Below are 14,899 nucleotides of genomic sequence, written 5' to 3'. Positions count from 1 at the left end.
AAGATGAGATTAAAGTAATAAATGTAAACAAAGGTTGTTACACTCTGTTCCCTTACCCTGTTGAATCATCTTGCATGGCCATGGAGCCACCACTTGATTTTTGTCCATGTGTTGTAATACTCACTTTCTGACTTTGCATGGTGTATTATTCCAGTGTTTTTAATCTATAAGCCTGTGAAATAACACCATCACCTGTCTCTGTGGTTATCCTGTCAGGAGCCTTCAACTATTGTTTCTGGGTTTGGAGACAATTATCCTCTTGTTTCTGAAAATACTCTTTAATTTGGTGGGTTTCCTGTTGTTACGTGCTGCATCTGTACACCTAACAGTTGACATAGTTAAGTTCTATAAAGTCACCGAGAATCTTATATTAGCAAATAATGAATCATTGCCCCTAGAGAAAATACAGGGTTAGGTTCCTGTGAGCCTCTGGTCATAGCATTTCTGTGAGCTGATTAGTAGTAACCTTGTCTTATGTGTGTTTCTGTTTCCCTTAATATATATTATTGATAGATTAACGTTGAACTCACAGCCAGTGGCACTGTAACTCATGCTTTAGTGTAGCCTATCTAAACACCTGTATTTTCTCCCTAAGGCACATCACAGTTTCTCGGGCTTAGGAACATTAGGCAGCATTTAGGCACTTTGCTTGGGAGCCCTTTTGAAGTGCAAGGTCACCAACAAAAAGCACAAAATGCAAAAAATATGGCAGTAAGTCGACTCTGAAAAGGACACTTGTTTAAACTATGAGAGGTGAAACAAGTCAAATCGTCACTTTGTGTGGGGGAATGTGTACATCAAGTGTTTACAGATTTTTGCCACTTTGCACGTGTACCTGTTTCTGAATGATCAGGAAAGTGCAGCAAGTATTGATTTTGGGGTTACAAATAAACTTTAGTGAGTAGGAGAATTTGTAAGTACGGAACCGACAAATAATGAGGATTGACAGTATAGAGTAGTAGTTACAGGGATAGGTTTGGAGACTATACAGGTCTGGATTAGCATTCTGGCTTCTCCCAGATGTTTTATGACAAGTTAGTTAATGTCTCTGAGTGTAGGTACATATTTCCTCAGCTATATTGTGTGGATCTCTACCTCATAAGGCTACTGACAACATTTAATGAATGCTTAACCCTTGAAAAAACTTTGTAAGATAAATGAATATATTTACATCAATATTTCATCCTACCACTCCAACAAATCGTAGTAGTGAATAGTGGGCAGGGAGCATGTTTTTCATTTATGCCTTAAGAAAACTTGTGCTTGAAAAGAAAATCTTGGTAATTAAGAAGATTCCATTAACTGAAAATAAGAACCTGATTGGGATTTTTGTCCCTAAAATATATTAAGTGGGGCATGGTGGGTACCCTTGCCAGAGGTTTTTTGTATTTGTGCTTCTCAGACTTGAATGTGTATACAAATAATTTAGGGACCTTGCTAAAATGTAGTTGGCTCTTTTTTCTTTCTAAAGATTTATTTATTTATTTATCTATCTATCTATTTATTTATTTATTTATTAAAAAAACATTTTTTTTTTCCCAGTTTATTTTGAGAGAGCACACAAGCAGGGCAGGGGCAGAGAGAGAGGGAGAGAGAGAATCCCAAGCAGTCTCTGCACATCAGTGCAGAGCCTGATTCGGGGACCGAACTCATGAACCTATAGATCATGACTTGAACTGAAACCAAGAATTGGATGCTTAACCGACTGAGCCACCCAGGTGCCCCCCCCACTTTTTAAATTAAAGTTGTTTTTTATTTTTATTTAGAGTGAGAGAGAGAGAGCATGAATGGGGTTAGGGTAGAGAGGGAGACAGAGAATCCCAAGCAGGCTCTGTGCTGTCAGCGCAGAGCCTGACATGGGGCTTGAACTTGCAGACGGTGAGATCATCACCTGGAGCCGAAATCAAGAGTTGGACACTTAACTGACTGAGCCACCCAGGTGCCCCTAAAATGGAGTTTCTGGTATAAAGATCTGGAACGGGACTTGATGCTGAGTTTCTCACAGATGCCCAGGTGATGCCACTGCTGCCATCCTATGTACCACACTTTTAAGGTTTTAGGCGTCATAGAAATTTGCAAGTTATACCTATGTGTAGGCCTGTTAGCACTGCTCTTTTCTGATGGCCCATTTGATATGGTAAAGCAGACCAAGAAAGAGTATAGATGAGAGATCTATCACCATTAACAGAACCACAACCTCTGAGAGAGAGGTTAAGTAAATTGACTATGAATCAGTAAGGCTGTATACAAGGGAACAAGGTCATGCAGTAAGCCTGGTAGACACCAAAGGATTAATAGCAGGTCGCCACTTCCCCAGCTTTTTTTGCAAATCGCCTTCCAAAACTGAACTGTAAAGCAAAAGCCCCTTTCTTAAAGGACAAATAGAATTGTTAGCAAGGAGTTATGTGTACTTACAGGAGTAACTACGTAGTACACTTAAGTGTTTATTTAGTTGAATGTGTATGTATAATAGGGACTTGCGTATAATAAGCCTTTGGATATCCTGGCAGAGGGGCAGGTAAATAGTGCCTTGCTAAACCTGTTGTGTTATTTTCCTCTGGTCGCTGTAACAAAATTACCACACACTTAGTGGTTTAAGACAATACAGATTTATCATGTTATACTTCTAGAGGGTAATCTGAAGTGGATCTCACGGAGTTAAAAAAGGTATTGGCAGGGTTGTGTCCCTTCTGAAGATTTTAGAAAATTCTAGAAAAATTTCTTTGCCATTCCCAGTTTCTAGAGGCTGCCCACATTTCCTGGTTCTTGGGCCTTTCCCCTGTCTTCAGAATCAACAGTATGGCATCTTGAGACCAGCCTTTCAGTCTCTGACTTTGACCTTCCTACTTCCTTTTACCTATAAGGACCCTTGGGATTGCATCAGGCCCAACCACATAATCCAAAGATAATCTTGCCATCTTGAGAATCTTAATTTATTATATCTACAGTCCCTTTGCCATATGAAGTAACATATTCATAGGTTTTGAGGTTTAGGATATGGACATCTGAGGGTGGGGGAATTTTCCCCTCTACCATGCTTGGTTAGCACAAACATCTCTAATAGATGCCTTTAGAGGATCTAGGCTATAAAGGAATTAGAATTTATATTTGCTCCACTTTTCAAATTTATCATTAATGGTGTTGGATACAATCGATAATGTTTTCTTTAAGATTTGACAGTTTTTTTCTTATTTTTATTAATATTTATATTTGAGAGAGAGAGTGTGCACGAGCAGGGGAAAGGCAAAGAGAGAGAGAGAGATGGAGACCGAATCTGAGCAGGCTTCAGGCTCTGAGCTCTTGGCCTGAGCTCAGCTCAACGTGGGGCTCAAACTCATGAGCCATGAGATCATGACCTGAGCCGAAGTCGCACACTCAACCGCCTGAGCCACCCAAGTGTCCCTGACAGTTTTTGTTTTAAAGATTGTGTTGGTGTTTAAGGATTGTGCTGGTATGGAGGTTGGTAAAGACATTGTTTAAGGGCTAGAGTTTTACCTCAGAGAATGAGATATTTGGCAAGGTTTTGAATTAGACTAAGGGAAAAAAAATCTCAAACTAAACCTTCTATGTTTTAGAAGATACTAATTAAACAGACAAATCCTTGATCCTATAAATACTTGTTTGAGGTAGTGGATACCCGTTTTTGTTTTGTTTTGTTTTTTTCAGTTTATTTTTGAGAGAGCATGTGCACATGCTAGCAGGGGAGAAGGAGAGAGAGAGAGAGAGAGAGAGAGAGAGAGAGAGAGAGAGAGAGACACACACACAATCCCAAGCAGGCTGTGTGCTTTCAGTGCAGAGCCTGACTCGGGGCTCAAACCCAGGAGCTGTGAGATCATGACCTGAGCCAAAATCAAGAGTCAGACACTAAACTGACTGAGCCACCCAGGCGCCCCAGCAGATACCCATTGAGAGCAAATGATTGAGATCAAAATGATACAGGTTTTGATTCTATTTACTTACTTATTATTTACTTTTAAAGATTTTATTTTTAAGCAATCTCAACACCCGATGTGGGGCTTGAGCTCACAACCCCAAGATCAAGAATAGAACAATCCACCGACTGAGCCAGCCAGGTGCTTCTTGATTCCCTTTAGAAACATAATCCTGCTTATATACTTTTCTAGTGTTAGTTTAATATATATATATTTTTGAAATATATTTTAGGTTAAAACACTTTTAGAAATGACTGATGTATTCTTGATTGTTTACTGATGCTTGTAATTTACTCTTATATGTTCTTTTATATTTCAGCAGTGTATTTTAAAAGATAATAATTGAGAAATGTTGAGGTTGACATTTCTTTCTCATGAAAACTGCTATGTTAATTTTTTTTTTTAACGTTTATTTATTTTTGAGACAGAGAGAGACAGAGCATGAACAGGGGAGGGGCAGAGAGAGAGGGAGACACAGAATCGGAAGCAGGCTCCAGGCTCTGAGCCATCAGCCCAGAGCCCGACGCGGGGCTCCAACTCACGGACCATGAGATCGTGACCTGAGCCGAAGTCGGACGCTTAACCGACTGAGCCACCCAGGCGCCCCAACTGCTATGTTAATTTTATGGTTTTTCTGGGAAGAGAGCTTGTGTTATCTGACAGTATATCCCAACTTTGGTTAAACATCCAAATGATAAGTATTGTCACTTCTACCGTTTTTAGCACTGAGAAATATATGATGCCCATTCTGCCCTCAATATGAAACTGGCTAGAAGACAGCCCTCAAGGGACGGCAAACTAGAAAATTCCTTCTACCTATACTGTTTATTATTGACACCAGTAACTGCAATTGAGTTACGTTCCCCGTCTTCATTGAATCTCTGAATTTAGTCTTTTTCATCTGCAAGGATGAGATAGTAGGATCTGGTGTGCTTATCAGGTGGTGATGAAGACTGAATGGAATAGAATGCAGAACACTTTGAAAAATTATAAAGCTCTGTAGAAACACTGATGATAATGCAAGAAGTATCAGACTAAGGGATACAGAGAGTGCTTGTGAAAATTCAGTAAGGAAAAGGGGCAACTAACATTTACTGACAACTGCTCCACATATTTTCCCCACCATGATTACCTCCACCTCTACTCCTTATGGCTCTAGTCAAAAATACAGTAAGAATGAGACCAGTGTATCTACTTTCAAAGAATTTGTGGAACCACTAGAATGGCAGGACTGTCTTGATAAGTAGCTGTTGGGTGGTTTACTTAACATTCTCCCAAACCTTCCCCATTGCTTCATTCTGTTTCCGAAAGGGACATATACCCATGTTTGGTACCTGAGAGGATTTTTGTTGATTCAACCAGAAACAAAGGGAAGAGGCTTTGGAGAATCACTGTATTAGGTCTGAGTATATCAAGAAGTGGATGGAAAGCACCCCTGGCTTGACTTTCTGGTCTCTTACTCTAGAACCTTTTGTGTCACTGCACTTGTTTGATCTTTCCTTCCTTTCTCTCACATTTATTTATTTAAAAAAAAAATTTTTTTTTAACGTTTTTATTTATTTTTGAGACAGAGAGAGACAGAGCATGAACAGGGGAGGGGCAGAAAGAGAGGGAGACACAGAATCGGAAGCAGGCTCCAGGCTCTGAGCCATCAGCCCAGAGCCCGATGCAGGGCTTGAACCCACGGACCGCAAGATCGTGACCTGAGCTGAAGTCGGACGCTTAACCGACTGAGCCACCCAGGCGCCCCTCTCACATTTATTTAAATACCAATCATGTGCCAGGCTCTTCTAGGATCCAGAATCGTTAAGACCCAGCCGTCACCCTCACGGAACCTGGTAAGGAGGACAGGTACATGAATAGGTTGTCTTTACACCATGGAAATCCTTTCTGGTTTCCTGTTGGCTGAGAGATAAAGTTTCAACTTCTGCACTTCAGTGAACAGGATTTTCCAATTTTCTGTCCCTTTATTCTGTTACACGTTTTATAGCTGAAAATGCCCATTCAGGTCATGCCCTTTCATGCCACCACTGTTCCTTCAGCTTAGAATGTAATACTTTTTCCTCTCCAAGTGCAGGTTGGTTCCATGTACTCATTAACTTAAAAAAATATTTATTGTGCTAGGCTATGGAAACGCAGAAGTAAGATCTGCTTCTGCTCTCAAAGGAGTTTTGTTTGAGCAGGAATTTCAGAATCCTCTCCCTCCTTTGTAGGGCTGTATATTTGCCACTGTAGCACATGCTGCCTCTGGTGTTATATTTGTGTCCCGTCTCCCAGCAATGTTGAGAGCTCCTCATGGACAGAGACTGAAGCCTTTCTTTCCTTTTTTTTTTTTTTTTTTTTTTAAATTTTGATAGCAACTGTTTAATTTACTTATTTCTTAGATGGAAAACCTGGTAGGTTATTTGGGTAATGGTCAACAATTACATAGCGTAACTTTGTATGTATGAATTGATTGGGGCCCAATACAATCTAAAACATAAGAATTTTTTAAAAAGGCACATAAGGCATTCAGTAAATGCTCTGTGATGGTGGTATGATGTGTTCCAGAATGGTCATGGACAGGGTTGGGACTGAGTTTTTCCCCACCTTGTCTGTCCTTGCTATTTCACATTTCCTCAAGGTAGTACTTTATCTCATTTGAACAGCATATAACTTATCTGAAGTGTTTCTAGAATGACATTAGACTTTTCATTGATCAACATTTCTAAAACCTAGAAGTCCAAAGGAAGAAATCAGCAAGAAATGGACCTTAAAAACTATGAAAGAGGGGCGCCTGGCGGGCTCAGTCGGGGAGCATGTGACTCTTGATTTCGGTGTAATGACTTGGTGTCATGAGTTCGAGCCCCGTCTTGGGGATAGAGTTTACTTAAAAAGAAAATGAAAGGTAGAAATTTTATTAACAATTAAAATTAAGTTAAAAGGCTGTGGGGTTGGGGCACCTGGGTGGCTCAATCGGTTAAGCATCCTACTTCAGCTTAGGTCACGATCTCATGGTTCCTGAGTTTAAGCCCTGCAGTGGGCTCACTGCTGTCAGCACAGAGCTGGCTTGAGATCTTCTGTCTGCCCCTCCCCCACTGGTTTTCTTTCCCTCTCTCCGCCCCCCCCAAATAAATAAATACACTTAAAAAAAAATTGGAGAAAAAAAAGCTATGGGGCACCTGGGTGGCACAGTTGGTTGAGCATCCTATTCTTAATTTCGGCTCAGGTCATGATCTCACGGTTCATGAGTTCGAGCCCCACGTCTGCACTGGGGGTGTGGAGCCTGCTTGGGACTCTCTCTGCCCCTCCTCAGCTCTTGTGCTCTCTCTCTCTCTCTCAAAATAAATAAGTAAACATTTAAAAAATTAAGTTTAAAAGTTAAATATATTCTCCTATGGAAACTTGTATCTGTTATTGTGAGAATAGAGGAAAGTCTTTTCCCCCCAAGTTTTTCTCAAAGTAATTCATGTTTGTTATAAATTGCACACATCATGGAAGAGTATAATATCGTAGTATAGAGAGTGAATGTCTCCTTTTGCTCCTGCCACTCAGAGATGACCGTTAAGAATTTGGTGACTATTCCTTCTGATTTTTTTCCTTTGCGTAGAGCAGTTGAGATTATTGAAATAAATGTAGTCTGATCTACTCCAAAAAAAGGCACCAATTATAATATCTAACTCCCACTTTTTAAATATGTAGGTAGGCCTCTATCTTGCCCAGATAAACTTTTTAAGTATATCCTGTATTTAGCTCTGAGAAGTCCTTCTCTGTTAGATGATTCTTTTAAATTTTATTTTTTAATGTTTATTTATTTTTGAGACAGAGACAGAGCATGAACAGGGGAGGGGCAGAGAGAGAGGGAGACACAGAATCTGAAACAGGCTCCAGGCTCTGAGCTGTCAGCACAGAGCCCGATGCGGGACTCGAACCCTTGAACTGTGAGATCATGACCTGAGCCAAAGTTGGACACTTAACCGACTGAGCCACCCAGGCGCCCTCCGTGTTTGATGATTCTTAACATTTTCCATTCTTACAGCTTACCCCCATGTTACTCCTTTACTAAAGAAAAAAAGGTATTCTTTTTCTCTTTAGTAAAACAAACTTATTTTTGTATCATACTTTTGATTTTCATAATTAATTGCTCATTTAATTTTCAAAATTGGCTTTGGTGTATGTAGGGGTCAGAGAGGGGTGGAAGGCAACCCCCGGTGAGCCTGTTGTACCCAGTTTTCCATCACTCCTCTAAAGAATGTGAACATAGTCAATAGCTCTGTCCTTAGAGGCCCTCCTGGAACCTCTTGGCACCTCTTCCCAGGGGATTCTATTTCAGAAACACAGATTTCTTTTCAAAGACAGAAGTCTTAAATACAAAAAAAGGTTCTTTGTCTTCTGGGTGTGTATATGAGGGGTTCATTAACTTGATTTTTTTCCCAATGATTCATTATTGTGACCTTTGAACAAATTCCTTTCCTTAAGTCTAAAAAGTGTGGAGCTAACACCCTTCACTGAGGAAAGAGACTAAGACACATAGTTTGGAAACTAGTGGTAATCCCGAGAGTGGGACCTGGGTGGGACTTTGAAGAGGAGCCGTGGTCAGGCCAGTGTTCGCAGTTCTCTTGGTATGCTCCAAGAGGCTGGCTGACTCCTGGGCTGGACCTTGTGTGGGTCTAAGTCACTGTAGGTTCAGTTAAGCTCATTAGATCCCTGCAGCCAGGGTGATGAAGCTCTGGGATCTGGTTCTTCAAACAAAACAGAACAAGACCTGATTGATAAACCGTTACCATAGTCTATTAATTTGTACTTAACCTTTATGTGCTTGTGTAAAATGGGAGAAATAATAATACTTGTTTCATTAGGGTTATTAAGAGAATTGAAATGAGATCATTCAGACCGTTTATTAATCCATTGAATAAATTTGGAGTGCTTGGTAGTTCAGGGAGAAGTTATGTACTAAAGCTTGGATTTGAGGGTCAGTAGTAAGAGATGGTATTTGAAATCATGAAATTAGATGAGAGGTCACTAAAGATTGACTATAGATAGAGAGTGCCTGGAATAATAAGGACTTAGTAAATGTTGGCAGTTACTCCCACTATTATAAAACTTACTTATATTATTACTACTGTTTATTGGAAATGTTATAGAACTGCCAGGTGAACTCACATCTCTCATTTTCTTTTTCTTTTTTTTTCTATTTTTTCTATTTTTTAATTTTCTTAATGTTTATTTATTTTTGAGAGAGAGAGAAAGAGCGCAAGCAGGGGAGGGCAGAGAGAGAGGGAGACACAAAATCTGAAGTGGGCTCCAGGCTCTGAGCTGTCCACACAGAGCCCAATGCGGGGCTTGAACTCACATGATCTTAAACTGCAAGATCGTGACCTGAGCCCAAGTCAGACGTTCAACCGACTGAGCCACCCAGGTGCCCCTCAAATCTCTCATTTGCTTTGTACAAATGTCTTTGAGAAACCAAAGGTATATTAGAATTATCTGTAGAGAATATCACGGTCCCCAGGGTGTTGGGTGATCCCAAGAGTAGTGCTCCCCAACGTCATCTACTCACAGAGCTGGATAGACTCAGGCATTGGGATTTCATAGGCCTGGGTTTGAGTTGTGCCTTTACTTTGTACCAGCAATGAAACCTTTTAGAACCCAGGCTTCATCATGTGTTCAGAGGGGTCACCATCAGGGACGGTAGGTGGATTCAAAAAGCTAATTATCAATTCCTTTCCTTTCCCTTCTACTGTTTGGGGCTAGGACTCCAGGCCAATCTGGTTTCCTTCTCTGAAATTCATGAGATACTGATAATTCTGTCTCTGTGCGTCTTTTTCAAACCTTATCCCAGCTACTAGCCCCTTGTAATGACAACCTTCCCTTGTGTGATGTGACTCATTGCAATTAATTAGATTATAGTTTATCTTTCTTTAATTACAGTTTAATCTCCTTAACGGGATTTAGAAGACACTTTTTTTTTTTTTTTTATCAGCAACATATTTAATCATTTTGAATTCAGGTGATGAAATCTAATGTTTATTCCTAAAGGCTTCTGCTTTCAAAGAGGAATGGTTACATCCCTTCCTACCCCACTGAAGATAGGGACACCAAAGTCATAATTTCTGAGCTCCTGTGGCCCCATGTAGCAGCCAGAGCACCAAACTTTTGGTAGCTCCTAGTAGGGTCTTCAGGAAGGATATTGAAGGAGCAATTTTAATACCACCACTGCTGAAGCTGTCTTAACAGGTGGCATGGACCACTCCAAGAAGTAGTAAATTCTCAACATTGGAAGTGTTCAAGCAGGTACAAACTTAGAGTTATAAAATAAGTAAGTTCTGGAATATAATGTACAGCATGGTGACTGTATTGTATATTTTGAAAGTTGCTAAGAAAAATCTTAAAAGTTCTCATCACAAGATAAAATTTATAACTGTGTGGTGATGCATGTTAACTAGGCTTATTGTGGTGACCATTTTGCAGTATTATATACATGTATCAAATCACTGTGTTGTACGCTCCAAACTAATATATGTCAATTATATCTCAATTTTAAAAAAAGATTATACGCTCTCATTGTAGAAAATGACCTCCTGACCCAGTGAGAATGTAATGCAGTGTAAATGTCCATGTTCCCCTCAATTTTGTTCTGTGCATTAGATATTCCCCAGAATGGGATTATGTTCTTTATTTTTAACCTGTTTTATTTCTTATTTAGAGGATGTGATTTGCTTAGAGAATTAAGACCCCACTTAATTTTCCTTTGCTTTTTATCTTCTGAGATTAATAGAAAAATAGTAGCCTAAAAGTATTGCCTTCATGTTTAATTTTCTGGCCGAAAAAATTCTAAGTTCTCAAATACTTTGAATCATTTGTCGTGCTATGTGGTTCATTGGAAGGCTTTTAAAATAGTTTCTTTAAATAGCTGTACTCTATTACCCATTACCTTTTTATTACCCATTTTCCTCACAGGAGTCTTGAGTAAACATTATAGCAACTATTTTATTTTTATTGATTCTATGACCTTTTTATTAAAACGACCAGACCACTTGACTGTAAAGCAAATCCATATTTGGACTTCTAAACATTAATGAGGCAACTTCTTTAATTAGACGTTCAGAAATTTTGTGGCCCTTAAGGAGCCTTAATGGAGCTCTTTCAGAAAGCTACCATTGAGCTGTGCAGAGTAATGTAAATTGCTGCTTGCATAGTATCCCCTCCAGCATTTAGTGGAATTTAATCATAGTCGCCTGAAAGACAAATACTCTCATTTAGTTCCATGGCCTTTTGTTATATGTACTACTAAAGCATAACAGCCCCTTCGGTGCCTGGTGGACTAAAAACATTCACACACTTGTAGAATCCTGGGTTTACTGCAGCATTGTTTTCATGCTATAATATTCTGAAATTATCCATAAATGGATTATGACTGAAGTTAAAGCGTTTATCATTACAGTTCTTTCTGGAATTACTTTTAAAGGCTGAAAATGTTCAATGGGCAGGGTTGGGCAAGAAGCATTAGCTCTTTGAAGTCTATTTTTAGAGCTTTCTTATATGTTATCATAGCATATATAATCGATATTGTTACTGACTTTAAAAATAAGCAACTTGAAGGCGTTTTATTTGTCTCACAGAATAGATTGCTCAGAAAGTATGTTGAAAGAACGGGATAAAATCTTCACAATTTAGTTATGTGCCCCATGTACTTTTATACGATGCAGTAACACTTTTGCACTAAAATAGAAGTCTGCTAACATGTCATTCCCAGGTGGTCTTGTTGTTCCGTGTGTCATACTAAGTTCTGCTTTCATTGCCTAGCTTTGTGTGTGTACTTAGTGCAGAAGGGAGTTTTATGTCTAGAGGAAAGGGGCAAATTGGATGAACAGGAATTCCAAAGTAATGTTTAACTTTTAAAGCTTTTCCTAAAAGTTCAAAATTGTTTGAAACCTTGCACCTGTGAGTTCGCTGAGGCGAGGCTGTGGTTCATAACTCTGTTATCAGCGGCATCTGGCACTCAGTAGGTCCTCAGTAAAACTTGAATGTATGACTTGATTGTGCTTGTGATTTATCCTCTGGGAACTTCTCTGCTATTATTTGTCACTCAGTTTGGGTCAAAGGTGATCCTTGTCCAGTTTAAATGTCTGTGCTGGAGAATATGATAAGTGGTAAGGTCTAGGTGCTTTCTATCTAATTATCTCTAATTTCTGCAGTGACTGCTTGGTATTATCATTCCCATTTAACAGGTGAGAAAACTGAGGCTCAGAGAGGGGGTAAGTTGAATATGGCAGTAAAAAGCAGAGGTAGGACCCCCTGGCCTGGCATACTGCCTATAGTCTTTTTTTCTCTTCTGCCAGAGAGGTTAAAGACTTGGGCTCTCACAGGCTCTCCATAAATTGTTCTTGGGGTCATTAAAGCTGGATATGGGAAATTGGGCTTTGTGAAACACAAAGTACTATGGCACTGTATCTGTTTTTATGCCTTTCAAGTACTTCAGCTTTTCATTTACTGAGAGGCCATGAATCTAACCCAAAGTTTTTCCCCAGGAATGTTTCCAGTTGCTTGGGAGTTGAGGAATAATGGAGATAGGACATTGGAGGAGGATGACCAAGTGAGAAAGAAGCAGGTAGAGGATGAGGGATCAAAGTTGCCTTGTGTTTTAATTGTGAAACATTTTAAATAAGCAAGAATACGGATTAATATAATGAGCATGCATCCACCACAAAGCTTTTTAAATTTGAGACTATTTTGTTTTAGATCCTAAAGAAATAAAGCATTATAAATATAAGTGAGACTCTTGAGTACCTCTCATTTTGTATGAATTTTATTTATACATTAGGGTTTATATTCACGTTTATAATCATAATTTCAGTACATTGATGTTTTTTCAAGTATTTTATTTTTTTAATTTAAGTAATCTCTACACCCAGCGTGGGGCTCAAACTTACCCAAGATCAGGAGTCATATGCTTCTCCGACTGAGCCTGCCGGGTGCCCCTCAGTATTGAGTTTTTAACTGCTGTATGTTGTTGTATTTTTTATTTTTATTATTTATTTATTTATTTACTTATTTATTTATTTATATATATGTTGTTTTAGAGAATGAAAGAATATACTAGAGTTTATTCTCTAGCTAATAAAGATTTAGATTGTTTCCATTGATTTTGTTATTACACCCAGTACTAAAATAAACATTTTTTTTACTTCTCTCTTTGTGTGCCTGTGTTAGAGTTTGTCTATGATATATGCTTAGGAGAGGACTGGCTGTGTGTGCCTTCAGTTTTTGTGTATCTTCTCAGCATTCTTGAGTAGGGGGCCAGCTTGCAGTCCTGCTACAGTACATGAGTCCGGGAGAAATTAGTAGGTGAAAGGAAGGATAAGGAGGGGCATGATGTAGGGCATGATGGGAAAACCAAGTATTTAAAGAACAGAAGCCTATCAGTATGGTAAAAGGAGTCTCTTGCGGAAAAAACAAGCTGTCAATCTCAGCTCTTCATTTTCCTTCTTTTAGATCAGGATTGAGTTTTTATTGAGTTTAAACAAGGCTGTTCTGTCAAGTATGCTGAACAATTTGCTTGATTACACTGTACGCTTTTAAATCTGCTGAATGATCCATTACTTACTGGAACGCCATGTGGGAACAAGCAAAATTGAATGACTTTATTTTTACTAGGCCAGGTGAAATTTGAATAATGTGTTATGAAGAGAGGTAAACGCATCAGCCCTACTCTTTATTTATTTTTCTGTTGAAATGCAGTTGACATGCAATATTATATTAGTTTCAGGTGTGCAACGTAGTGATTGGACATTTTTTTACATTAGGAAACCCTCACCATAATAAGTTTAATTACCATCCATAACCATATAAAGTTACTACAGTATTATTGAGTATATTCCCCATGCTGTACTTTGTATCCCTGTGACTTACTTATTTTGTAACTGGAAGTTATAAGGGCATTCTGTAAATATTTGAGTAAAGAAATAAGTGAGTGAGGGGCACCTGGGGGGCTCAGTTGGTTGAGCATCCAACTTCGGCTCAGGTCATGATCTCGTGGTTCATAGATTTGAACCCCACATAGGACTCGCTGCTATTGGTGCAGAACCCCCTTCGGATCCTCTACCCCCCCTTTGCCCCTTCCCTACTTGCACTGTCTCAAAAATAAATAATAAAAACATTAAAAAAATAAGTGGATGAGTTTAGATAAACAGACTTCTTTTTAAAAAACTTTATTTTTTTTAGAGAGAGACAGAGCATGCGAGCAATAGAGAGGAGCACAGAAAGAGAGAGAGAAATTCAAGCAGGCTCCATGCTCTGCACAGAGCCTGATGGAGGACTTTATCTCACAACCCTGGGATCGTGACCTGAGCCAAAATCAAGAGTTGGATGCTCAACCAACTGAGCCACTTAAGTGCCCCTAAATAAACTGACTTCTTTTTTAACGTTTATTTATTTTTGAGACAGAGACAGGGACAAAGAGAGGGAGGCACAGAATCCAAAGCAGGCTCTAGGCTCCGAGCTGTCAGCACAGAGCCTGATATGGGACTTGAACCCATGGACCCTGAGTTCATCACCTGAGCCGAAGTTGGATGCTTAACCAACTGAGCCACCCAGGCACCCCAATAAACTGACTTATTGAGTTCAACTTGATTATACAGTTTTCCTTAAAGTATGAGACCTTCTCTGAATTGTATACTTGGGGTGTACATCATAGTGTATACTAATTTTTCTGTATTTTTTAGAAAAATACAATATTTGGAAAATACTGGTAATTGCTAAGACTCTTGCAGGTTATCATACTCTGGATTTGTACAGCATTCTGCTTATACTCTGCTTGTCTCACCCTTTGCCCCATATCACAAGTTTTTGTTTGCTTGCCATCCTCCTGTCCCCCCACTAGATTCTTAAGCTTTTGGAGAAAAGGGACTTTGATTTATTTTATCTTTTCAATTCCCTTTTCTGTGCCCCACTAGTAGACACTAAAAACAACAACAACAACAACAAAA

The 14,899-nt window shown here is 39.2% G+C and overlaps 1 protein-coding gene across 3 annotated transcripts in view; it reads left to right on the top strand.

Moving 5' to 3' along the window:
- The window catches only part of ENOPH1 (enolase-phosphatase 1), a 36,120-nt gene that overhangs the window by 6,166 nt on the left and 15,055 nt on the right, over positions 1-14,899 (top strand). For 2 of the 3 annotated variants that reach the window (XM_042936074.1, XM_042936072.1), the window contains exon 2: positions 12,443-12,522. The exons of the other annotated variant lie outside the window; for it this stretch is intronic. In XM_042936074.1, coding sequence (XP_042792008.1) covers positions 12,445-12,522 — 78 coding nt within the window. In that variant the 5' untranslated portion in view covers positions 12,443-12,444. The remainder of the gene's footprint in view (positions 1-12,442; positions 12,523-14,899) is intronic. 3 annotated transcript variants of the gene reach the window in all.

Source organism: Panthera leo, chromosome B1 (assembly GCF_018350215.1).
Source record: "Panthera leo isolate Ple1 chromosome B1, P.leo_Ple1_pat1.1, whole genome shotgun sequence".
Taxonomy (NCBI): Eukaryota; Metazoa; Chordata; class Mammalia; order Carnivora; family Felidae; genus Panthera; species Panthera leo.
The sequence above is the reverse complement of the archived record's forward strand: the minus strand, read 5'-3'. Positions and strand labels throughout refer to the sequence as shown.